The sequence below is a fragment of the Hippocampus zosterae genome, chromosome 14, assembly GCF_025434085.1.
Source record: "Hippocampus zosterae strain Florida chromosome 14, ASM2543408v3, whole genome shotgun sequence".
NCBI classification, from domain to species: domain Eukaryota; kingdom Metazoa; phylum Chordata; class Actinopteri; order Syngnathiformes; family Syngnathidae; genus Hippocampus; species Hippocampus zosterae.
The window spans coordinates 9,396,727-9,421,871 of NC_067464.1; the positions used below are offsets into that span (position 1 = coordinate 9,396,727).

The 25,145-nt window shown below is 42.8% G+C and overlaps 2 protein-coding genes and 1 long non-coding RNA gene across 16 annotated transcripts; 2 read left to right on the top strand and 1 right to left on the bottom strand.

The window, feature by feature from the left end:
- Nucleotides 1-946: 946 nt before the first annotated feature.
- On the bottom strand, nt 947-12,582 carry LOC127615066 (neuroglobin). Of its 12 annotated transcripts, none has more exons than XM_052086599.1 (9): nt 12,381-12,582; nt 11,425-11,631; nt 10,868-11,292; nt 9,990-10,288; nt 8,663-8,781; nt 7,634-7,801; nt 7,460-7,559; nt 7,216-7,388; nt 5,122-5,336 (listed from the first exon to the last, which is right to left on the bottom strand). In XM_052086599.1, the coding sequence occupies exons 2-9, from the start codon at nt 11,619-11,621 to the stop codon at nt 5,264-5,266; spliced, it is 1,554 nt and encodes a 517-aa protein (XP_051942559.1). In that variant the 5' UTR covers nt 11,622-11,631; nt 12,381-12,582; the 3' UTR covers nt 5,122-5,263. The 12 variants fall into 12 exon arrangements, 11 of the variants coding, with proteins under 11 accessions (XP_051942567.1, XP_051942566.1, XP_051942565.1 ...); XM_052086598.1 differs by having other exon boundaries at nt 11,425-11,651; XM_052086601.1 differs by having other exon boundaries at nt 10,868-11,369; nt 11,451-11,651; nt 12,381-12,579.
- Nucleotides 5,284-7,414, top strand: LOC127615078 (uncharacterized). Its single transcript, XR_007966806.1, has 3 exons — nt 5,284-5,428; nt 5,561-5,670; nt 7,268-7,414. It is a non-coding gene; the product is annotated as an uncharacterized LOC127615078 (long non-coding RNA).
- On the top strand, nt 11,575-23,776 carry coq6 (coenzyme Q6 monooxygenase). Of its 3 annotated transcripts, none has more exons than XM_052086612.1 (12): nt 11,575-11,595; nt 13,125-13,259; nt 14,323-14,381; nt 16,452-16,578; nt 17,551-17,681; nt 17,760-17,867; nt 19,482-19,544; nt 19,780-19,887; nt 20,439-20,641; nt 22,371-22,486; nt 22,767-22,933; nt 23,585-23,776. In XM_052086612.1, the coding sequence occupies exons 2-12, from the start codon at nt 13,127-13,129 to the stop codon at nt 23,612-23,614; spliced, it is 1,245 nt and encodes a 414-aa protein (XP_051942572.1). In that variant the 5' UTR covers nt 11,575-11,595; nt 13,125-13,126; the 3' UTR covers nt 23,615-23,776. The 3 variants fall into 3 exon arrangements, with proteins under 3 accessions (XP_051942572.1, XP_051942570.1, XP_051942569.1); XM_052086610.1 differs by lacking the exon at nt 11,575-11,595 and adding an exon at nt 12,609-12,682; XM_052086609.1 differs by lacking the exon at nt 11,575-11,595 and adding an exon at nt 12,636-13,019.
- The last annotated feature ends 1,369 nt before the right edge of the window (nt 23,777-25,145 follow it).

Here is a 25,145-nt window from a genome sequence, read left to right on the forward strand (position 1 = left end):
AGTCAGTGAAACCATAACTCGGCCTCATTCTGTTCAATTTTGGAAAAAGCTCTTAAAAACGTTGAAGAAACCTAAGCCTGCTCCGGTCACAGTTCTCTCCTCTCTCTCTGTCATATTATTTGGGACGACCGAGCGATGCCTTGTTCTGCTCTTTCATCAAAACCAAACACAAACGCGCCAACACATGCATGCGCACGCTCTTGCACACACCGCTTCACAGTTGCCATGACAACATTCAATACCCCTTCTTTCCAAAACACGTTGCAGACTTTCTAAAAATAATATCTTTTCTCGCAGACGACAACCTTCAGAGCGTACAAGGCAAGAGTGCAGCACTATCGTGACTAATCCTAAATGAATTGCCACCTATTGACTTACGGCCCCTTCATCACTGTAGCAGTCATTCTGCACTGTTAGGTGACCTGAGAGAGGCTTGGGTCAGCGTCTCATCCGTCTCCAGCCCAGTGGCTAGACGAGCGCTGTTATGAAGCAACATAAATACTGGAGACGCTCATCGGGTTAGGAGTGTTGGCAATGTGCACAGAGACAAATTAAGGCCATGTCAGCCACGGATCCAACAGCAGAACGGACAGCCCGCTCATGGCATGATACAACCCTCACTCAGTCACTTAAGCGTGCACAAACCGATATTCAAGCCTGCGGGAATACAATTATCTCCAAGACCCAGCCTGAATTTGTCAATTCCTGGCAAATCTTTGCTGCTTCCGTCCCTCTTGATGTGGTATTGTGCGGTTGCATGCGTAAATGTGCTGATGTGCCCAAAGCCACCCTCATTTCTGCCGCTCAGGGTGATGAGCCATTCATGGCTGTTACGTAACTGGCAATCTATAAGATATCGGGCCTCTTGTGACTGGAATCAAATGGCCGCCTTTACGGTTGAAGCATCTGTGACAACATAACAACACACTGACCCGTATTTGCTCTAAAACGTCCACAATAAATTATTTTATTGAGTCTTAAGTATGCACACACAAAAGTTAGGAAACTGTAGCATTGAATTCAGTTCACAAAGAGTGCTTACTTACTGGCATTACTCACTCTAATTATGTGCGTTTCATTTTTTAAGGGGAGGGAGGGTCAAAGGATAACTAAGTGAAGTCATCACTGATCCGTATAGCAGCTGACAATAATGATGAGGTAGACAGCGATGGCCGTGTCGCTGTGCACAACCGGATGGTCCCGGAATAATATATCATGTGTCTGTGGCGCCTTGTAAAAACGATGATTGAAAATAGAGGCAACCCGCATAGGGCAATGTACCAAGGCTAGCAAAGGAAACGCCACAAATACGCCACCTACATAGCCAGTTGAATAAATGGTACACCTGGAAAAATACGGACAACGCAGGGATTACATACACTCTCTGGATATCTGCCTTGACAAAAAAAATAATTGTTTATTATTCTGGTTGTCGTTTAGGGGTAGTGTTGCACGACGCCGCATCATGCCGGGAGCTGCTTCTAATATTTTGGTTGCCTTGTTTTAGCTACGGTTGAGTGGCAACATATTAGGAACAGCACTCAGCATGTCGCAGAGAACTTCTACACTTGCACATTCCGAATGATAAGCATAATTAAAAGAAAGCCTCTCTTGACAGCATCGATCATCAGGTTTTGGATCACGCCAGGTTGCTTGTGCGTACCTAATTAAGCGACCGGTACGAGTATATTTTGTAGTCTTTAAGATTGAATTTTCACGTAAATCTACAATGGCTTGAGTTAATATACATCAAAGTTTGGAATATAAAAATAAACTTTTTCAATGTAAACTCAAGATAAAGCGTTAAAAACCACATATCAGCAACTTGGATTTACAGTTGTGTGATCAAATACTTGGCATTGAAAGAAATCCAGAACCACAATTATGCTAATAACACTGGTCAACAATTTTTTTTTACAAAATATTTTAATCAGAGATGCAAGTCAACTTTTTTAGATGTTTTTTTTTTTGGGTTGATTCAAAATCCGCCCTTGTTTTTTTTCCCCTCTGGCACATCAGCTTTTCAAAATAATAATAATGTCCATCCGTTTTCAGAACCGATCAAAATACAATGTGTAATATAGCAATCTATTTCGTAATATGTTTTAATTAAGGGTTAAGTTCATCAACAGGTGGATTTTTTTTCTTTTACTCTCAACTCATCTTTACTTACGTAGTGCTTTCACATCATAGCTATAAATTGCGACGCATGGTAAAATATCTCAAAAATCTGATACGCTTGAAAAAAAGAAAATACATTTTTGAAATCGGCATCACAAATATGTCAATTGGCCCATCAAGCCATCTCTGATTAAAATTTGCTGTTGACCAAAAGCGCATGATACACATATAGGATGTATAAAATCCCTTTACACTCAATTACGAGGTCATTTATGTTCAAATCGAAAAATTTTTTTACCATCAGTTGTTAAGTGGCTGCATTCACAAAAAACACTGACTACAGTGATTAACACCAACAAAGTCCTACTACACCCTTTCGCTGAACATAACAGTCTTGTTTGTTAACAGTCAGATGAAGACCACTGAGGTACGTACTCACGGCCTCCATTGAAATGAGTGCCATGCACCGTGTAAAATAAGGTGCACGAGGACACCATAACAGTCAGAAATTATGGTAGAAAGCTATCAGTGTGTAACAGTTCTTGTCACTAGCTGTTGGCAGTTTGTCCATTGGAAAAAAAATTGTGATCTGAGGCGTTCATAAATACATTAAAAATTCGATAATATACACAAAAAAAACACACCTCAATGAGTATAGTGATGCCATTTTGTTTTGGTCACAATTTGACCCAGAGCTGCCCCGTGTGGGTCACACTAAACTCGTATCACTTTGAGTAGCGTAAATGGAATATTCATCACTGAGTGACGCTTTTAGGATACATCACATAGTCCACTATGGTCAGAAGATAGAATAAAAGGCATTACAGTATATACAAGTTAACCATTATGCTTCTTTGCTTTGCTTCATGGTGGCCGGTTTGGACCCTGTTTGCGAAACACCACTGCAAAGACGAAGTCTGTGATCGGTGGAGTGTGGCCACACCATACATTCGCCTTTGCTTTGCGCTCCCCGCTAATGTACAGCAGCTTCAAAAAAAAAAAAAAAAAGCCACAGTGCTGCCAGTTACACAACCTTGTTCCATGGCAACCACAATAAGTGAAGAGGACAGCATCCGCTCAGCAGCTCACGCGGCGGCGCTTCAGTCTGCCTTGTCCTCGCCATTCTCAGCCCATCCTTGGCTCATGGCGGCCACCACGATGCCGTACATATTCAGCCACGCTTGACGCATGGCCGCGGTGTAGGCCTGGCCCAAATTGCACTGCAGCATGTAGAGGAGCGACTCCCCCACCAACTGCAAGAGATCCAAACAAACACAAGTCAGTGTGGGCGCCACAAAAATCTGTTGCCCGAATCTTGCTGTAAGTTTGTCCTACAGCAAACGACTGTGGGTTGACTCCCACGGCTTGATGCTTCTTCCCCAGGTTGAGAAGAAAATCCCCCAAGGAGTGAAGATCGTCCAGGTGGCTGACGGCGGCATCGATCACAAGCATCACCTGGAATCAGTGAGACCGACCAGCAGTTAAGAAAATGGTGGGCTGATTCTCGCTATGTTTTGCTTGATTGACTACACATTCATTACTTTTGGAGATATACTGTCTATATTTTTTTCTAAGGCAATGGGAGAACTTTTTGATTCAACAAACGATTAACCAAACGGTAACGATCAATAAATGGATGATTGATAATCATTCCCACTCTTACGGCACCCTTTCAGGGACAGCGGTGACAACAGTGGAGAGATGCTATCAGGCTACAGGGGGGGAGGGTGGGGGACATGAAAGGACATTTTGAGGGCAAGAAGCTGACCTTGGTGACGTGCTCCAGGAACTCTGGGCTGGAGAGGCAGTCTTGTGTGTTGCCGCAGTTTGTGTTGTAGTGGAAAAGAGTGAGAAGAGCCGGGTCCAGCTCAAAAAGCCTAGCGAGGATACAAATCACACATTGTTTTAACACTGAAACCGCACATGGGTTGCCATCTTTCAGCTGTTTTCAGAGAATAACTTTCATTTTGATCTACTGTACAGCAGGGGCCACCGACGTGGTGCCCAGAAATGTTCTGTGTTGATATTTACGCTCCCTACCTTGTGAAGTCATTATTGATAGTTGTTGTGAGGAATAGTTCAAGACAATCAGTGACTTCATTGAATATTATTAACTATTTAAGCGAGGCCAGGAAAGTAAGCTTTATTAATATAAGCGCATTTCATATACAAGGTAACTCAATGTGCTTCACAGAATTTAAAGGACAGTATTTAAAAGCATTTACGGACAAAAGAGTTGAAACATTTAAAAGTAAAGAAGTAAAAAATTGCTGACTAAAATTACAAAAACAACACACGGTGATTTTCGAAAAATGCATTTATTAAAAAAAGGCGTAGCTGTTAATCTGGATTTAAAAGGTCATTTGAGAAAATGCGTTATTTCAGCCATGTGTATCAGACCGTATCGCTTCGCATTAATCCGTACCCGAGAAGATGCTCTCAGTTCAAAAAGGTGACCGCTGCTGTAGATCTTTACATAAATCTTCGAAGACAAAGTAACTCGTGCAGTTTTTTTTCAACCTCCCCATTCGACAAGGGTTCAGACCAATGCAATGCAGTCAGACACAGCCAAATGGTCAGACAGAATCAGCATGGGGGCAAATCACAGCAAGGTGGGTTTCAATCAAGGGGGTGTGGGTGCCCCCCCCCTCACTAAATATGCATAGAGAATTTTCAAATGTTTACAGTCACTCTTGTTGTTGAGCAGATTCACTGGAAATCACTCCCCTGTAATTTTAGGAATCCCAAAATAATGCCACACAAACTACGGACAGAGCAAATTTTCCCCTCCAAATTAACATTTCTAAATCCCCCCGTGCACGTGTCAGATTTGGTGGCGAGCGAATAACAATATTGAAGGCTGTCGCCAAGCAACTAGGCAAGCCGCCTCTGGTTTCCGGTGGAAGTGTGCGCGGAAAGGTGATGCTGCGAGGAGTTCCAAACAAAACAAGATGACAAGATCCTTGCAAAGCCCGTGCATTCTATCCCCATAGTTACCTGGAAAACATGATGACGCCATGAGGAACTTTATTTTTGCCCAGGCTCTCCCAGCTGCTCCGGATCAGCTCCTTGTCCTTCCCTGACAGCGTCTCCATCCTCCTCGGGGGGGCTTCAAGTTCTTCTGGAGGGGAAACACGCAGCTCTAAAGGACAAGATGGCTCGGTTCTGACAAAGCCATAACACCGGAGGAGATCCTCAAGACAAAACTTCTGCACCTGTAAGACAAAGTGGAGCATCAAGTGATGCGGACGGGAGCTGCGGGTAGTGAGGACGTGCATGCGCAAAAACATACACACCTTCCCAAAAGGTAAGTCTGAGCTCTGAACTTGTGCACTGTCACTGTGGCTGCTGTCTCCGCTGCTCTCTCCCCCACGCCCCCCCCACACACCCCCTTCCCCACTCGCCTCTCAACGAGCTCTCTCTTTCGCTCTCTCTCCAGTTATTATTCATGCCACAGAAGGAGAAAAGGAAAAAAAAAAGAGAAGATGCATCTCTGGCTTGCGTCTCGCCAGTCAGGCTTCGCCGAGTGAGCCGCAGCTCCTCCTGCGGGTGAGCTCGGGAATAAAAAGTTATTACGCGTTTTTATGTTGCTGTGACACAACTCAAGATTCAAATGTGTGCTTCTATTTCCACAACACACCATTTTGAGGAGACCAATACGTTGCAGTGTTGCTTTCAGTTGTAGTAATTGCAACATGCATGAGCCAATGAATTTCTTGCACTGAGGTCCATGCTTTTAATACTCCGGAACAGTTTGGGAAGGCCTGGGGTTGTTTTTAGCCATGCCCCCTTTCATCAGAGGTGCATCCCTGGGATACGCTGTTGCCATGACAACCCGAGGGGATGCAGCCGAGACAGCCGTGTCACGTGATGGCTGAAAGCTCATGGAAGGGCTGCGATGTTCAGCACATCATTAAGCACTATGTTGTAATAGTTATCGTCGTTTTTTTTAAATCACAGTATCGTGACAGGAGATAATTACATGCCGTTGTTTGGGGTATTTTATTTCAGAAGGTTACTATTCTTGACTGTAGCTTACATTCTAAACGCAAAGTAACTTGACATTCGGGCAGATTTTCAATCATATTTGGATCCAAAGTCACACAAACTTCAGTCGCTTTGAAGAATGATAAACTCACGAGAGGGAGCGCTCAGTATCGCCCATGATGAGTTTTTGATGATGATTGAATACACATTGAGACATTCTCATGTTGTTTTTTTTTACCAAAAAAAAAATACATCTGAAATTCCAAGTTGTCAGCTGTATAAGCAAAGCCTTCCACTTGAGGCTAGTGTACAAGAGTACAGCAATTGATGTGGGTCTGTGGACTCGCAGCAAAAACCGCCGAGCTGGTCAGTGTGACTGCACGAGGATTTATTTAGGTGGCCGCGCGCCTATAGTGACTCGCAAGTTCAACCAGGCTATGTGAGAAAAGGCGCTCGCGTCGTCAAATGTAACGGAACGGGGCCTTGCATTGAGTTTTGAAAAGGTTTATTTTGATAACCAAGTGTCCACAATTGTTATTATTTTTTTAATAGTACAATATCATATCTACAATTACCTAAAGTATGAGATTCTGTGGCTCATTTCCATGGTTATTTGTACTATTGTTGCGGGTTTTCCCCTCTGGATTCTATGGTTTCAGATGTTTTGAGATTTTTTTTTTAATTGATGGTTGCAAATGTTGGCCTATCCCATTGTTGGTGTGGTTAAGTAGACATGAGTCATATTTGAATACGGTGTTGTGTTCTAGCCAGGAGGCCACAAAAACATTGTACCGTCTTATCATGACGATGTCCCCTTTGGACTGCAACGCCGTTCTCCTCCACATCTTCAATTTTCTCCACCCCCGTCTACATTTTCCTCCCTAAATCAGACATGTTGGGTTAGAAAATGTCTATATTGTAATTATATTTCATTTTTACTTGGCTACTATATTTTTCTTGTTCCGGGCAGGCCCTGACAATTATGTAAAGTTGCATGAGCAAAACCACATGAAGCTTTGGCCCGTCGATGAACACGCTATTCATAATATTACCGGACATGGTGGGAACACATCAAGTATGATGAAAACAAGTGCTAAAAATTCTCACTCTGCTAAGCTGCAGTCCTTTTTGTGGACATCTGGGCTTGTGTCACCCTTAGATCTCGATGAGACGGACGACTCTGTGACCGCGCCTGCCTTTTCTTCAACAAACTGCTCTTCTACACCAACTTTCCTCAGCTCGTTCTTGTATACCTGCTCCGCTTGCGCCTTGGCTTGTCTCTGATCAAATGAAAATGACAACACAGAAGCACCTGCAAGCAGATGGTGATGCGTGCGAACACGGCACTCACCTGTTTCACCTGTTCAAACAAGAGGGGGCGCTTTCGAACGCGATCCTTCATGTCCTGCAGATCCCGCAAGTAATCATTTGCCCTTTGTCGATTCGCCTCCCTGTGTATGTGATGTGAGTTTACAAAGATGTCCGAAAACTAGCAGTGTGATGGACTTGCTTGCCCCTCACTCACCGATGGTGCCGCACTCTCTCGTCATAGACTTCTTTCAAGCTTTTGTGAGGGTCCAGCAACTTGGCATGGAGGGAAACCGTCTTCCTCATGGCCTCAGACTTGCTCTGGTATTTCCTCTGCCAATCTTCACTCTCCTGATTCTTCCCGTCCCTTATCTCCATGGATTTCCTCCAAACATCAACATTTTTGGGTCCAAGATGTAATAAAAACGGTACCTGAAGCTTCATCTTACTTTTGTAAAACTTACTAAAATTATTTCAAAAATGTCTTTCATTTTCATTCTTAATTAATATCATGCATGAGCTTTAAGGGTTCATTTTAAAATCATTTATTTTGGTATTGCTGTCTTTCTGTCTGTCTGTCTGTCTGTCTGTCTGTCTGTCTGTCTGTCTGTCTGTCTGTCTGTCCAGAAGAAGGACCGTTTGAGAATTGTAGTTTACTTTATTACACAATGCTTAGTGATCTTTTTTTTAATCTTGCCCTTGACAACCACTCCATATATTTAAAAAAAACTAACACTAAAACTAACGACAGCTACATTAAAACAAAGCATTAAAAAAAACAAATAAACTTGCGCTAGCAATAAAAACTGAGGTTAAAACCCCCCACAAAAGTCCAAAAATAAAAAGGACTAAAATGGAAATTCCAAAACTGTTCACTCACTCACTCACAAGCCAAAGAAGATCTCGTTTGTGACCTTACCTCAGGGGTCACCAAACTTTTTGAGAGTGAGAGCTACTTCATGTGTCCTGATTGTGTGAAGGGCTACCAAATTGATACGCGTCTGAAATAACATTTGTACAAATTACATTTAATAATATTAGAACATTAGCTAGCTAGATATATACTGTAGCTAGCTAGTTAGATAGCTAAATAGGTAGCTCTAGAATCTATAATACGGCCCATGTTTGCATTTTTAAATCATAATTTCTACGAGCAAATCACAATCCTAGCACTGGCGGGCTACTGGTGTGGTCCTCACGGGCTACCTGGTGCTCGCGGGCACCACGTTGGAGACCCCTGCCTTACCTGATAGCCATGCAGCGTTGCCTTGTTGCATCTGTGATGTAAGTTGGCAGTGTGTCTGCGGACAACGATTTTAGGGCACCGCATGACTTACTTCGACTTAGATTACTTTGACTCAGTATCTAAAAAAACCCAAAAACGAATAAATTAAAAAAGGAAAAATATAAAATAGGCATACATTATAAGAACAGTTTTGTTAAATTACTCATGGTCACTTTGAGGGCAATATACAATATTTTGGGGGGTACAACTAGACTCCAGACATGTTAAAAAAACAAATCTGAAGTTCTCCAAATGCGTGACAGCGAGCCTCCACTCAGAGAACATCAAACAATTGGAGTATGTCCCTCAATCCTTTTTGTCATGCTGTTTCAATATCATATCTTATGGACATTACTTTAATTCCAGCCCTACTAAACAAACACATTTTATGGATCTATATTTTTCTTCATTATTCTCGAATTAATTATCCTCTATTAAATCCTCTAGCAGCCCCCTCCCCGACCCAAAACCCCCACAAATCTTCATGTGAACAGACTCAAGAATAGAACATGAAGAAAACTGAACTATTATGTAAGAACGGGCGCACTTTTTACATAATATGTGCATTGGGTACTGCCTGGAAAGACTCGACAAAAACTCCCTTCCCACAAAGATGACATGCACATGGCTTTGGAATAACATTCTGAGGTTAGCTGTAGAGGTTAGGGTACATACAATAAGGAGGTTTATAAATATCTTTCAATGAGAACTCAGGCTCATGTAACATTAGCTTGTTCTATTTTAACTAGCTCCATAAACATCAAAAGACGCAAACAGGATGGGACACTTGTGATGAAGATGATGCCAATTATGATGAGGATGATGATATGTCTATATTTTCTTTTTTGTGTGTTTTTGTTGAAGCTTGAAAATGGCTTCATGTGTCCCTCAATATATTGACGCTGATTTAAAAGTATTATTTATTTATTTATTTATTTATTTGCTACAACATCAGGTTTTTGTCTTTTTTTTTAAATATATAACAGTATATAAAACATTTTACAATGTTAGGTTCAGCAACAGGTAGATTACCTGAATGTTTATTTCACCAATATTACTTAATATCTAAGTATATTATATATGATGATTATTATTTCATCAAAACATGATGCGTTACAGAAAAAAAAGGACGGCACATGAGGAATCAGTGCAAAAAATTAATCTAGAAAAGTTGATGTGCATCTCTGATTAAAAACTGCAGGATTGTAAAAGTACATGACATCACATTTCATGAATAAGAAAGTACAGTAGAAGAGGAAGTGAACTCGGCAAGAAGAGGGATGCTTACTTGTGACTTTTCCGGACTTGTCTTACTTTGCCTGGCAGGAAGAGCGGATGTTCTCAGGTAGAATGGTTGACACTTGGTCAGATCTCTACTTAGTGATGTTTTCAGACCTTGTGTCTGCAGAGCTTTGTGCAGACGGTTGAAATCAGGCACCTGGTGATTGATCTTGGGCTGGAAGCTCGGCTTCTCGTCCAAGAATCCCAGCTTTTCCATTCTGGTGCGCTCAGCAACGCGAAATTTGCGCTCCTCTGGATTCTCCTGTTTTGTGGTGCTGAGGTGGGATATCCTACAATGTTCCCGGTCTAACATTTGAGAAAAAAAAGATTTTGAAAATATCTGGCACATGGATTTTGGGGGATACAGCTCTGGATCAGTAATGGATTTCAATGTATAAGTGATCATACAGTTTAGTCCAGAAAAAATTGGCATTTTTTTTGCGGGGGTTATTTTATTTTCGACACCATCACAATAGATTTGAAACAACACATCCATCCGTCAATATATTTCTGTGAGTAGTGGATGAGCTGGAATCTATCCCAGCTGACTTGAAGTGAGAGATGACAGCTTGGAGTGGTTGCCAGTTCATCTGACAGTCATTCACACTCACATTCATACCTAAGGACAATGAAGAGTCTTGAGTGAATCCAACATGGCCTACTTTGGAAAGTGGGCATGACAGAAAAACCCACGCAAGAACGGGGAGAACACATAAACTCCACACAGGAAGGCCGCAGCCAAAAGTCAAACCCTAAACCTCAGAACTGTGAGAAAAACACATATAACGGCTTATGAGGTACAATTATGTGCCTTTGTCTCAATTCTTTCCTGAACCTCATGCACCATTGTCATCATGCATTCTTGTAGGAAGGAAGCTCTCGTACCTGCTGGCTCTTTGACTGCTTTGGGAGAGGACTGCTGGACAGTCTTTACAGTTTTCTTTTTTGCCTCCTGTGAGGCCTGGTTCAACAGTCCAAGCTGCTTCTCTTGTTTTTTCTTTTCTCTCTCCTGGAAGCTGAAAGGCTTCTGAACAGAAAGCAGAAACCTTTTCCTTTGCTCTAAACCTTGCTTCCTTTCCTCGTTCCTCCGCTCCATTATCTCCCGGTAGAGAGGAAGTCTGACTTGATTGGGGACAGGAAGTGCGCTGAACTTTTTCTTGCACTCAGCCTCAGCCTCCTCCTCTTTCTTTTGCTGCGTAGTTTTGCATGAAGCCGCTCGTTCACATTGCTGTGATTGGGCAGGAGACCGAGTGGAGTATTGCTTGCACTCCGATGAAGATTCCAAGACTGGAGCAGACAACTCCAACAGCCTTCAATAGTTTGATAGATAACTGTCAGATGTCAGGGCAAGTGGCAGATCTCCTTAATCCCCATGAGAGAATGAATTCTTAAAAAAAACACACACACATCTTCTATATCATTCAAATAAAAAATAGACTTACTTAGTCTGGGGAGGCAGTTTGTTTACATCTTGTGAGAGGAGAGTGTTGTGATGAATCCTGCTCTCCAACTGTTCTTTATGCCTCCTCTCCATCTCCTGCAGCTGCCGTTGGATCTCCTCGCTCAGGTCACGCAGCCTTTGATGGAGGACTTCTTTTGACTTCAGACTACTTGTAAGCATCATCTCTGGCTCTGACATATTTTTGGGTCTAGAGGGTTGAAATGTCATCTGAAATGCATAGGTAAACCTTCCATCCATTTCACCATCAATCTATCCAGCATTCATTATACATCTATCACTGCCTCCCTCCTGCTATCCATCCACAAGGGGCAGACAGAAAGTAATGAACCCAATTCAATTCAAGCCACGAATAACTACGTGTTTTCACCCCTCTGCCTCTGACGGGCATCCATCAATGATATTATATTCTAAATGGCTGACAGGAAAAGGAAGGGTTTAAAAATTAAATAACTCTCAAACACATATTTTAACTACAAACTGTGAAAAGTTGTGGTGGGGAAAAAACATTATTAGTGTAGCATAAATGCATTAGGCTACAGGTTTTTATCCAACCACCAATGCCACCATCTAGCTTCTCCGTTGGAAAATACTTGCAAATGGCCACTGGAATAAATTTGAAGATGACCACGCCCCCCTGCAAATTACATGTTACCCTGGCAACCAAACAGTACAATACAATACGATACAATACATGCGGATTTATATAGCGCTTTCACAACAGCGGCAGCTGTAACAAAGCTCTTAACAAAACAGTTAACATAAAGCAAAATAATAAACACAACACATAACATAAAACGCGGACAGTCATGCAGTTCACTCAACTGAGCGCATTATGTGGATATAGAGTTAACTTAGAAAAGTGTTACATTAATTGTTGGTTTCAACTTTGATGTGCAAATCGTCGTTGTAATTTTGAACAGCGTTACAGCTGCTTACCTGAAAAAAGGGCGAGTTATGTATTTCCCTGCATCGGGGCTTCTATGTTCATAAATCAAGTGAAGAGAAGCAAAATATAACACATTCTTTTACAAGATTTAAAAACAAAAAAACAAAAACAAAACAAAACCGAAAAAGGCACAAACGACCGCAACGATGTTGGTCGATGATGAGTCTCGGTGAGCGCTTGTTGTCCAAAGCGGAAGCGTGAGCTCCGACAAAGGTCTATCGTGATTGGCTATAAAGCCGGAAGTGAATTCCCATGCCCCAACCTGTCAACACAACATGGCTGGTGTACTGAGGTGACTCGGCTGCTCTTTATCGGACGCGCTCAAGGAGAAATCTGTATTTGCATAGTATATTTAAGTGGCGAGGCTTCGACGGGGGAATGTTTATCCCACTTTAATGCAAGGCTTGTTTAGTTTGAATTCCGAATAATGCTAAACCTTACAAGGGCTAGCATAGCCCGGAATGGGTTCGGGCGCTGTTTAATGGCAGAAAAACGCTCATCCGCAGTAAAAAGTGTCAGTCGAGGACTAGCGTGCGCAGACCACAGTGACGGCAGTGGCAGCAATGAGGTTTATGATGTTATTATATCCGGGGGAGGGATGGTTGGAACTGCAATGGCATGCTCCCTCGGTGAGTGACCACATCGAGCTGTCAACATCCAAAACATTGTGTGCGCTGATTAAAAAATGACAAAACAAATCAGCAGCAACCGTGATATATTGTTTCCCCTGGCAGGCATGCATCCCAAATTGTCAGAGAAGAAGATCCTTCTCCTTGAAGCAGGAAACAAGAAAGTGATGGATAAGGTCCCTGACAGCTACAGCACCAGAGTCAGCTCTATCAGCCCAGGATCTGCTACACTCCTCACTGGTGCTGTAGGCTACATCACCGTGCTTTGACCTCGAATGTAGTGATTCCCAACATCTGTGCCATAACGCATTAGTGTGACAGATGTGTTGCAGGAAATTGTCCCCTCTCACCGAAGGGTCTGAAAATGATCCATTTGCCGTAAAAAAAAAAAATAATAAAATTTAAAAAGTATCCTTGAAAACTATTTATGCCAGCAACATATAGTGATATGCAGAGCAATCAAATTGTTTTCCACTAGATGGCAGAAGGTACAATTACACTGTGAATCCATCTGTTGCCAATACTACAACGGAATCACAGCTTTCTTTGTGTTCAAGTAAACAGACCCAGCTCTCACACTGACTCAGTTTGTGAGGAAAGTGACACAAGATCATCATTATTTCAGTTTTTATTTGGTAGTGTGCTGTGTGATTTCCCCAATGTAGAGGATGTGTCTCACCTCAAATAGTTTGAGAAACACTGCGCCAATAGTGTATTATGTCTTAAATTTAAACGTAAATTTTTGCGTCGTAGTTGTTGTTGTTATTGTGACTTAGCAGGCCTTCTTCTTACATGATCTTCCTGCTTCCATTTTTTTCTTAGAGTTGACAGATAAATACAATACAAAACAATGCATCCTGATTTATATAGCACTTTCAAAACAGCTGCAGCTGTAACAAAGCGCTTAACAAAACGGTTAACATCAAGTAAAATAATAAACAACACATAACAGTCGTGCAATGCTAACTGGATAAATGGATAATATTTGTAGCGTAGCTGACAAGTGGTTGTGATAAATCTCCCCTTAACACTTTTGTACTTATATTCACTCTAAAGCTATTTTCACACCACAGCTCAAGTCATTTTCCATGTCATTACATGTTTTGTTTTAGTTTGTGCTTCATCACTAGTACCCTTTTGTGGTGCCTTGGAGGGCGACAACACACTTGGGGAAATGATTTGTTATCCTGACGTCATGCACAACTCGCTACGATCGAGGAATATTTGTGCCCCAATTGTCAGTGAAATTCAGAATTTTCCAACTTAAGCAGTTCCAACGTCATTGTATAATCTTTTTCTGCAGGTATTGGTGCATGGGAGCATATCACAAAATGGAGGTGCAAACCCTATAAGAAGATGCAGGTATGTTAGTCATTCTTTGATGTTGATGCGTGTTATCTATCGAGCTCTAAAGCCTAACAAAAAAGTAGTTTTTCATCCTATTGCCACATTGCCTGAGTTTTTTTTTCTATTTGACTCCGTCTTGCTGTTTTTAACTTGAAAATCACAGCACACTGATATTTTCCATGTATTTCTGTCATCCAATAATCACGATACTATACAATTTGTGGAGAGCAAATTCTTTGACATTCCACTTATACTCCAACTTACAGCGAAATGAACAAGAAACTCATTTGTGGTGTGTGTAATTATGCACATGGTACGGTTTCATTTACATTAAATGCTGGGTTCAGCTGACATGTAATTTCTTCATTCCTTTATGCAATGCTTGCCTTTATTAGCAGCACTATTAACAACAACAAAAAACCCGCACACCTTCATCATACACGATCCAGCATTGAATGACCTAGTTTCTACATACAACCGTGCTTTTGACGAGGATGAAGTCTTTTTGACGTTTTCCAAATTGCTACTCACTCCCCATGTCTTCTAATTATGATTCATGTGAACAAGTGCAGCGAGATGAAAGGTTGTTTGCCGCTTCATGGCAATGGATGCAAGGCTCAACCCGGCTTGTAAGATGTGGTTGCTGTATACCAAAGCCTTGACCGCAGTGTTTCACTCCGGGGCTAAGATGTCATCAAGCTGTGCCTTTTCGGGCGATTATGGCAGCGTACCTCACCCATGATACCTTTTATTCTGCTACTTTTGTGTTTGTTTTGCTTTGCTGGATCATAGTCATTCACATCTTAGCCGTAGAAGGGCAAATATGTGCTGTGCGTCTAAATAACATTTGCGCCGTGCAAAAACTCTCCCCACCTTTAAAGGAAAGAGAGTTTAAATTCGCCGCAAGGCCATTTTCTCTTAAGGTTGCGAGGAAGTTGTTTAAATCTTGCAAGGAAAGCAATAGCTGCATCGCGTCACCCTTCGTTAAACAAACCCCAAACAATTTCTTTTTTTTTCCTTCCCCCTCCTCTTAACCACTTATCTCAAGTTGCAAACCCAAAACACCGTTAGTGGTTTTTTTAAAGGGTATATCCCCTGACTATATGGAGAGCTGGAGAGAAAGAGTAGTAGCAACAGTCGTGTATTACAGCTGAATGATGGGTTACCCTCAGCATAGTTACAACCCAGGAGAGGATTAGGCAAACACTTTCACCCGCTCATGTTGAACTCAAATGGCACTTTCAAGTTCGGAATTGGAGTTAAACGGAAACCGATATTATTTACGGTCTCCATACTGTCTACAAACATGTAATTTGTGTGCCAAATAAAACGTTTGACCAACTTGTTGAATGCCGTTCGGTCTTTAATTTAATAAACACTTTCACTTGGAGTCTTTTCAGCATTCGTTGCAACTTCACTAAATTGTACTCGGCAAGTGTGGCGTTAACCTAACAAATTCATTAATCTGATTTCACCAATAATTGCAAAAAATATGCTTTCCTTAAGCACTGACACTTTTCAGCATCGTGCATTGAGAATGGCGTTGTGGTACATTGCGATGTGGATTTAAAATGAATTGTTCAGCCCCAATTCATTTGTATTTCATATTACATTTGCATTTAATGTTAAATTGTTTCAAACTCAAGGTACAATTTTGATTGAACTTAAAATGCGTCATGCGATTTCATTGAATCATTGTTTACGTAGCATTTAAGTTTCCTACATTTCAATGCCGTGTTTTTAACTTCAAACTGCGCATACTGTTACAGTGGTTTACGATGATATTAAATATACGGTACCTTTAAGGAATAAAACCTCCGTCTCTTTTCGCATGCGCGCTTAGGCCTACTCTGCTACTTTCTTTTAATGCTGGTCATGATGACGGCACTTGGAGAGCTAAATATTTTCTTAGGTTGTGCTTTGTATAAGAACTTTCCAAACCACCGTTCTAGATGACTGCTGTGTTGGCGACCTAATCTATTTAACAGGCTGCGCCAAGCTTCGACAGCAATTTTCACGTGATCATCTCTGCCCGGGGGGATTAACTTGAGGCGTGACCGCAGGCGCAATGACTCTCTCATTTAGGTTTGGGATGCCTGCTCCGATGCCCTGATCACATTCGATAAGGACAATCTGGAGGAGGTGATGGCTTACATCGTGGAAAACGACGTGGTCGTGGCTGCGCTCACTAAACAGCTGGACAGTCTGTCGGGTGAGCAGACCAATTACCGGTACCCAGTCAATCGCTTGGCTCCTCGGTCGCATGCGCAGTGTCCCGTACCACCACATATTCCATCCGCTGGTGTTTTTAGTTGTATTCCCGCCATGATCTGTTGATGTTTTTTCCATTCATTTAAATCAAAACCTCACATTTTCGGAACTGCCGAGGCCGGGCGGGCCCTGAGAGGACACCTAAAGTGGTCCAGTGACCCATTTAAAGCTGCCATGTGCTCCTTGCCCTGCCACCGCCACTGCAGGGTCAAAAGTGCCGACTGCTTACCAGCAGCGCTCGATTGCTGTTGACATTAAACCAAAATGTTGCAAATAAAAAGCAACCCTGCTATGTGCTTGGCGCTTTCAGTGGCATATTTATAAATGCTTTTAGGCCAAACAAGGGACGTGTGGTCCCCGCTCGGTTTTTTGGCCTCGTGTGCTAGCCATTTGTCTCCCTCTCATGCGGCTCAAAAATGTAGTACGGTACATGAAAAGTGTGCTGCCCGCCAGCTGTTTTCAATGAAATCTCTCTCTCCAATCACCAAAACCCCATATTTAACATCCGTGTTCGGTAACCAGTAGCCAATCTGTGGATGGGTCCTGCTCCAAGTCGGCATGAGCAAGCGTAGCTCAGGCCGCTTTCATGTTGTGGGGAGGACCAGCTGCCGGTATTTTAGGAAGTGCAGGAAGAGGTTTGATGCACTATCCAACAAGCCGACAGCATGTGCAAAGCGTGGCGTGGTTGGCTTGTAGATAAACACTATTAGTCCATGGCGTGCGGCACACCAAGGCCTTTAAGATCCTCTTGTGCCAGGGAGAAGGCCGCGGTGTTTTATAACTAGTCTGTGCGCGTTTGCGTGTGCTCGGAGTGACAAATATTTAAAGCTTAACTTAAGACCCAAATGGATCACTTTGTTTTCACTGGTAATTTATTTTTCTTTCATTGTTTTCTGCCCTGATCATTCGTCAGATCATGTGCAAGTCAAGTACAGGTCCAAAGTGGTGAAGTACATTTGGCCGGCGGCGCACCAGGCTGTGCGCTCCGTCCCCTGGGTGCAGGTCGTGTTGGCCAGTGGGGAAACTCTCCAGACCAAGCTGCTTGTAAGTGCGATTTCTGTTTTCAAATTCCGAACTTTGAATGGTCTCACAACATCTGTTTTATTCCTTGGTGTGTTTCAGATCGGCGCAGATGGACCCAACTCCATGGTGAGGCGGCAATTAGGGATCCCCACAGTCAAGTGGAATTACGATCAATCAGCTGTGGTTGCTGTGCTGCGTCTTTCAGAGGTAAATGATGGGCCGCCTCCTTTTTTTTCCCCCGGACTTGCCTTTTTTGTGTTGTATGTTCTATTGAGGTGTATTAGAAGAGTAAGAAATATGTGACCCGCATTGCAAAATGAGGCAGAACTCGCTCAGGTAGATTCTGAGATACAAGAAAGTCATGGTTCAGTTGATCAAACGTCTACCCCTTTCAACCATCAAACGTTTTATTTTCAAGGAATAAACATTTTGAAGTATTCAAAAATCGCATTTTGTCAAAGATAAGATAAAGAAGTAACTCTCGAGAAATATAGGTATCCGTATAAAGCATGATGATACCCTTTTGCTAATTATGTCCTCATTTTAATGATTCTGCGTCATTATGAGCTACAACTAGACCAGGAATCTGCAGGATTTTCCATAATTAAGATTAAGATTAAGAATACCTTTATTAGTCTCGCAATGGAGAAATTCCAGATTCACAGCAGCAAAGTTATGAAAGGAAGAAGTAGAACAACAAAAAAATAGGAGCTGCTGGAAAGGCAGCCACTCTCGCGGTGCCATTTTGAAGTCAAAATAACAAAAAATAACACAAGACAACACATAGGACAGAGACAGTCGTGCAATCTTCACCACTTTTCTGCATACACTTTGTTGTCTGAAGCAGTTATAGATGAAAGAGGAGAGGATCAAAGTGTCCTTTCACCAGTGGATCAGAGACATCATGCTGAAAAATGTGCACACGTCAGCTACAAGCAAAGTTTTGTGTTGTATGTCAATCAATCACCCCCAACTCTTAAGATAGCAACAGTTGCTATGCTAGCGTTCATGACTCCAAAATACTGGGCTCCAGTTGGTCTATTAGCAATGACACATCCCAGAGATACATTCGCCGGTACGCCGCAGCAGCCCGGCTAACCGCAGTGCCTAAATGGTGGCCATGTTGGCAGGGGCGACTTTCCCATCAAAGGCAATGCATGGCATTTTGAAAACGAATCGTAACTTGCTCATTTTAATGATGTTTACTTTTTGGTCAGTGCCAGAGGGAGTGCAATAAATATATATGACAGAGGAACCCCCCGCCCCTCCACAAAAAAAAGTTACTATTTGTTGTGGTGAGTCACATGTTGGTGTCATCAGCATTACTTAAATTGAATCAGTATGACATAGTGTAGCTGCAAAATTATAACCACACACACCGTTGAAAAAGCACAGTCAAGCCTCTGCATTGGATGTTCTGCGGCACTGGGAACCTTCCCTTCGTTAGGCTTTTGCACCATGCAGCCCCCCCCCCACCCCCCGCCCGTCTTAATATAGAAATAAACATTTGCAGACTGTTGCCTTCAGAAAACCTTTATGACTTTCAATGGTTTAACTCAAACATTCTTTAACTTGAGGCAAGTGTAAAAATCAGTTCACCTCTTTTGACGTAATGTGACGGTGATTCAATGTGATTTCAATGTCTCGCCTGTTAATTTCACATTAAGATAAAACAACTTCATCCCTGTCAATAGTAATAAAAACACAAAAACGTTTGAATGGTTCAATTGCATAACCGTGAAGATGCGGCGAATCGCAGTTGATGCAGTACTGTCTGGCGGGTGTATGTAATGTACAGTACATTGTTTCATGTGTTAACAGCCTACAGAGAACAATGTGGCATGGCAGAGGTTCCTCCCGACAGGACCCATTGCAATGTTACCGGTAATGTATTCATATTTTAAACTCTTGTGGGGTTTTTTTTTTTGATTAAATGTCTGCGATTGGATAGAAACCAGTTCAGGGTGTACCAGGCCTACTGCCCGGAGACAGCTGGGATAGGCTCCAGCACGTCGGCGACCCTCGTGAGGATGCGCGGATTACAAATTGGATGGATGGATGATGAAATGCATTCGTGCCGTTTGATCAACGTCTCTTGTGCATCCTCTTCGTGTCGCAGCTGTCGGACACAGAGAGCTCTCTCGTGTGGTCTACCAGTCATCACCTGGCCGAGGAGCTCATGGCGTTGGACGACGAGTGCTTTGTTGACGCTATCAACTCCGCCTTTGTGAGTGCCGATCAAAACAAGGGAGCTTTCCCTCAGATCATTGTGTGCTTTGTGTCCTTCTCCTCACATCCAGTTGGTTTTGTCAGACGTAAACACTTTGTTTTGACCAGACTTGAAACAATAGCAGTATTCGCTTGGACATACCTATCCCTTTCTTGTGTTTGAAGGAACTCCTTTTTTTCCCAAGCGGGGCTATTTTTACTGTCCACTGAAGGATGGGGTCACCACGGTTGAGTCACGTTTGGTTTCAATCCTGGTTTGGTAATTAAACTTGCGGTCTTCCATTGTCGACCATTACTGCATGGAATGTTTTTCAAACAGAGCTAATTCAACTGTATTGCCTGGCCTGCATCTTCTTTTAATTAGCCGTACTCCCCGGGCCTCGCCAAACCCTTTACTTAGGAAGGGCAAATAACGGCCCTTGCCTGGAGTTCAGCTTTTCTCCAATGTCAGTTAATTTCGTTGTCCAGACTAAACGATATCGTCTGTTTTCTCTCTCATGCGCTCTTCTTTCTCTCTGTTTGAAATCCCTCCGCTGGGCGCACCCACAGTGGAGTAACGTGAACCAGTCGGAGTTGGTTGAGACAGCCGGGACCCTCTTCAGGAGCGCACTCGCCACCTTCATGCCCTCTGCGGGTTCGCCTCGCCAGCTGCCCCCGAGCGTGGCGGCCATCGGCCCCAAATCCCGCGTCATGTTCCCTCTCGGCATGGGCCACGCATCCGAGTACATTAGGCACAGAGTAGCGCTCGTTGGGTAAGAGGAACTGGAGTTTCAGTTAATGTGTCACGTTTGATGAAAACTTTCTCTTTGATTGAAGCTGAGGCGTTGTAGTATTTGTGTGAAGTGTGCCTTTAAATTGACAATGGGACTCTTAAAGACTTCAAGGTACCACTAGTTTTAACTTCTCCTGTGAGTTTTTTTTTACAACACATATGCCAAAAGAAGTAACATTTAAAGAGAATAATATGCACCAGAAGTTATGTGAAGGGCATCTAAAAGACAACAATTTTCAGGGTTATGCGTGAGTTGGAGTCCATCGCAGCTGAATTTGAGCGTGACGGAGGGTGACTCTCGATTGGCAGCCAGTCAATCACAGGGCACATATAGACACTATGGACAATGTAAAGTCTTTAATCAAACGTGTATAATTTTGGAATACCCGGAGAAATACGTACACAAGTATGTGGCAAGGGAGAATATGCCAAGGTCCAAACTGCGACTCCATCCAGAGCCGCTGACTTTTAGGGCAGAAGTGTGTCGCCGTACCGTCTGCATGAGGCCAGTCGCCTACAACACACTTTGTCTTTCTTCATCGCTGGTCGTTAACCCTTTCAGGGACAGCGGTGACTACGGCAGACAGCTTATGTTTGCTGCTGTGAATTGCAAATGTCTCCATTGTGAGACAAAGTTTTTTTTTATCTTGTTATCAAGTTTCGGAGGGTTGTGATGAAAGGGTTAAGAGATGAGGCTCACTGCCTAAACCAGGGGTCCCCAAACTTTTTCCTGTGAGGGCCACATAACTTTTCCCTTCTCTGATGGGGGGCCGGTGTCAGTTTGTAACATCAACGATTGTAGGGGAGCTTAAAAAATGTATTGTTTCCCAGAAAGCCACACATAACCAAATAACCCTTTCCAGGTTCTTTACAAAAAAAAAGGTCAGGAAACAAATAATAACACTATTAATGAAATAAATAATAACTAAATAACCCTCTCTGAGTTCTTCACAGAAAAAACAGGAAATAAATAACTAAACAACTCTCTCCCTTTATAGCCCCTTGAAATGCACAAAAAAAGAGTTCTGCCATCTACAAGAACGCCACCTATCTTGTCTTGCTTATGTCTGCTACCGTCTTGTTCACGTGTTCTACTAATTGATCTGAGACACAACTAAAACACTGAAACATTCTATGGTGTGTAAATAACTTTGTGACCTTGATTTCAACCCTATTTGTGTCATGGGTCATTTTGCCCCGAAGACCACATTTGTACTTTATTTTGTACAGCTTCCATGGAAATGTGAATAAAAACATTTCATTTTTTCTGCGGTTGGGGACAATCTAGGAAAAGTCATAAAAGTTAAAAAATTATCATTTAAGGTTTTTGGGGGCGTTTTTAACACAGTGACGGGTCATTTTGACCCGAGGACAACAGGAGTGTTAGAGGGCCGAGTCAAATGTGCCCACGGACCGGATACGGCCCGCGGGCCGCAGTTTGGGGACCCATGGCCTAAACAATTTGACTTGGTCATATTTGCATTGAACAAAAGATTGTTGGCAAGTAAATGGCATGTGCATTCACAAAGGCTTTTGGATGCCAACAGTTTTACCCTTCAGCGCGTTATTTTATCGAGGAAAATTGTTTCAAAATCTGAACAGGGCTTTTCACAATTGCGTTGTACTTTTATTCGGAAGAACGTCAACTAGTGGGGGGGGGGGTTGTGGGTCGTGTATTTGTAGAGACAAGCATCTGTTTGTCTTTCCAGGGACGCAGCCCATCGTGTCCATCCTCTGGCCGGTCAGGGAGCCAACCTGGGCTTTGGGGATGTGGCTTGCCTCACACAGCTACTCGGCCAGGCCGCCTTTAACGGGAAGGACCTGGGTCAGTGAGAGCTCCAAACAGACACGAGCACTGTAACCAAAACTCGGTGGTTTCCCTTAAACTATTTTCCAAAGGCCCGTCTCACATGCATGCTGTTGAATTATAAAAAGCTTCTCCCCCCTCCCCCTCTCTATTCATTTTGCCAACAATTCAATGTTCATTGCTTTTCACGGGATATTGTGTCCGCCCCCCCCCCCCCTTCCACCTTCCGAGGTTAAACCTATGTATTGATTTGATGCCACATTGTCGGTTTTTAACCCCCAATTGATTTATTGTCCAGGAGCAATGCAGCACCTGTTAGAATATGAAAGCGAGCGCCAGCGGCATAACCTGCCCATGATGGCCGCCATCGACCTCATGAAGCGCCTCTATTCCACCAATACCGCCCCTGTGGTTCTCCTCCGGACCTTCGGCCTACAGGCCACCAACATGCTCCCAACACTAAAAGTAAGTTCACCTCAAGCTCGCTCAACCTGGTCACACCAACCGCCAACCTATCTAAGCGAAGCTCCGCCTCCGCGCTCTTTTGCGATTACACGTAGCTTCAATTCAGCGCTGCCTGTAATTTCCAGGGCTCCGAACGTGCTACTATGGCGTCTAAGTTTAGCCCTAAATTTAGTGTTACCAAAAGCGTGTGGGTGGGGTGCAACGCTGGCACTCGGGCAGTGGACGGCGGTGGTGGCTTGTGTTTTCACACCCCTTTTATTACCGACCACTCATGTGAAATGGCTTTATTCGCTACTAAGTGATTCAGACCAAAATTGTTGTGAGGAGGACACACACTTACAGAGCCGTGACAAAGTATTTGCCCTCGTCCTGAGTTCAAATTTGTGTTTTATTTTTTTGGGGGGGTTGCTTTGGCGAGCAGATTTGAATATCTCCCAAAGGCATCTTTAGTAAATGATAATTGCATGAATGTCATGATGTCACTGAGCACCCCGTTTGCTCAAGCAAGAAATCACTTCACGGAAAGATGTTCCGAATAGGACAAATCCTTTTTTACGCGGCAGTAAATCAGAACTTTTTTCAATTTGGTTCACGGGGGTCTGCATATGGCAAGCGTCAGTAAAAGAGATGCTTCCTGTTTTGTTTGTGCAGGAGCAGATCATGGCGTTTGCAAGCAAGTGAGCCAGCTGACAATTAATTAAGGTTCCCGCACATATCAAGGGGTCGGTTCCATCTTTGTATTCAGTCGGGTTTCCTCCATTTGTAAATTGTTTGACTCAATTTGTGCATTTGTAAAAATGTTGGACAGCAACTAAGTTGAATAAAGATTTATTTTTCACCCTCTTTTGGTTTTGTTTTGTCTTTGGGCTTACAGAATCATGTGTCCTTCAAAATCGTTCTTTTGTTTTGTTTTGACCGCTTTTACAACTTGTCTTTGTGATGAAAAGCCTCACTCTTCACTTCATCTCGACTGCATAATCGTGGCTGACACAGACAACAGTGCTACTGCTACTGCTGTAAGTATGCACTTTTTTTTTCCTTTTTTCTCCTTTCCTCTGTTCCACTGGGGCGACTTGTCTTCATTTTCCTCGTTGTTTTTTGTTGTTGTTTTTCGCTGCATCTTCTTGAATGAAATGTCAGTCAGAAGAAGTTATAGCTCATTGCATGAGGAGGGGGAGCGGCCGAAAAGAAAAGAGATTTTTGCATTTGTGTGAATCAAGGACTGCAACAATATTTGCTTCAAATCAAAGAATCAATCCGGTACTCCGTTTTCCTCCCACATTCCAAAAACATGCATGGCAGACTAATTGAACACTCTAAATTGTCCCTTTGGTGTGATTGTGAGCCCAAACGGTTGTTTGTCTTTGTGTGCCTTGTGAGGATAAGCGGATCAGAAAATGGATGGATGGATAGTTTTGCCCTTTGCTGCATGTAAAAGTAAAATCATATAAACTCCACCGCTCAAGTATTTTCTCAACCTGAACTGCACATAGACGAAGCAGACATAACCCCCTCACCCACCCGAATTATTTTTTGCGTGGATCAATGAAATGTTTATTTATTTACTACGGGGGGGGAACATATTCACACATTTGGAGGTTTTAGTAGAACAAGCTTTTCACGAAACAAGAAATAAACAATTTTCATATGAAAAGCATGAGGTTAATCAACTAATGAGCATCTTGAGCAACTGTGCCATCAAATGGTTTGGGGGTATCTTGCATTTGAAAGTGCTTCTTGGGAAGTGTAACTGGCATATATACAACAGAGCGTTTTGCATACTGTGAGAAGACAGTCGGGTAAAAGTGTTGAAAGCGCATTCTGGGGTAAAAGCGCCAAAAGTAAACATTGTTAAATACATTAGAGAGATTTTCAGGTATTTAAATATTTGTACAGTTCACAAGAAAAGCATCAGGAAATATCTATGAATGCTTTTGAAGAATCAGCGACATCTCCATAACTTTTAAAAGCCACATCTTTATCCCGCGGTTGATCATTTGCGTTTAGTTCAGCTTCATGTTGTTAACTACACCCGATTAGAGGTTGTTCTACGGCTGCCTTGCAAGTTCGCCACCATCGACGCTGACTGTTCAGTCCAGGGAACATTAAAGTACAAGCATTCATTTTGCACGTGTGGCAGCTGGCCACACACACACACACACACACGCACGCACACACGCTCTGTGGGAGTCAACTTTGACCTCCCGAGTCA

Bases quoted from the DNA above. Each gene is read 5' to 3' on its own strand.
- LOC127615066 (XM_052086597.1), bottom strand. From the start codon at position 11,681: ATGGATGGAAGGTTTACCTATGCATTTCAGATGACATTTCAACCCTCT. The intron at 7,802-8,662 runs GTAAGGCAGGGG...TGATGTTTGGAG, and splicing joins CAACGCTGCATGGCTATCAG to GAAATCCATGGAGATAAGGG. The intron at 7,560-7,633 runs GTGAGTGAGGGG...TCACATACACAG, and splicing joins GAGAGAGTGCGGCACCATCG to GGAGGCGAATCGACAAAGGG.
- coq6 (XM_052086609.1), top strand. From the start codon at position 12,818: ATGCTAAACCTTACAAGGGCTAGCATAGCCCGGAATGGGTTCGGGCGC. The intron at 16,579-17,550 runs GTGAGCAGACCA...ATCATTCGTCAG, and splicing joins ACAGCTGGACAGTCTGTCGG to ATCATGTGCAAGTCAAGTAC. The intron at 17,682-17,759 runs GTAAGTGCGATT...GGTGTGTTTCAG, and splicing joins CTCTCCAGACCAAGCTGCTT to ATCGGCGCAGATGGACCCAA.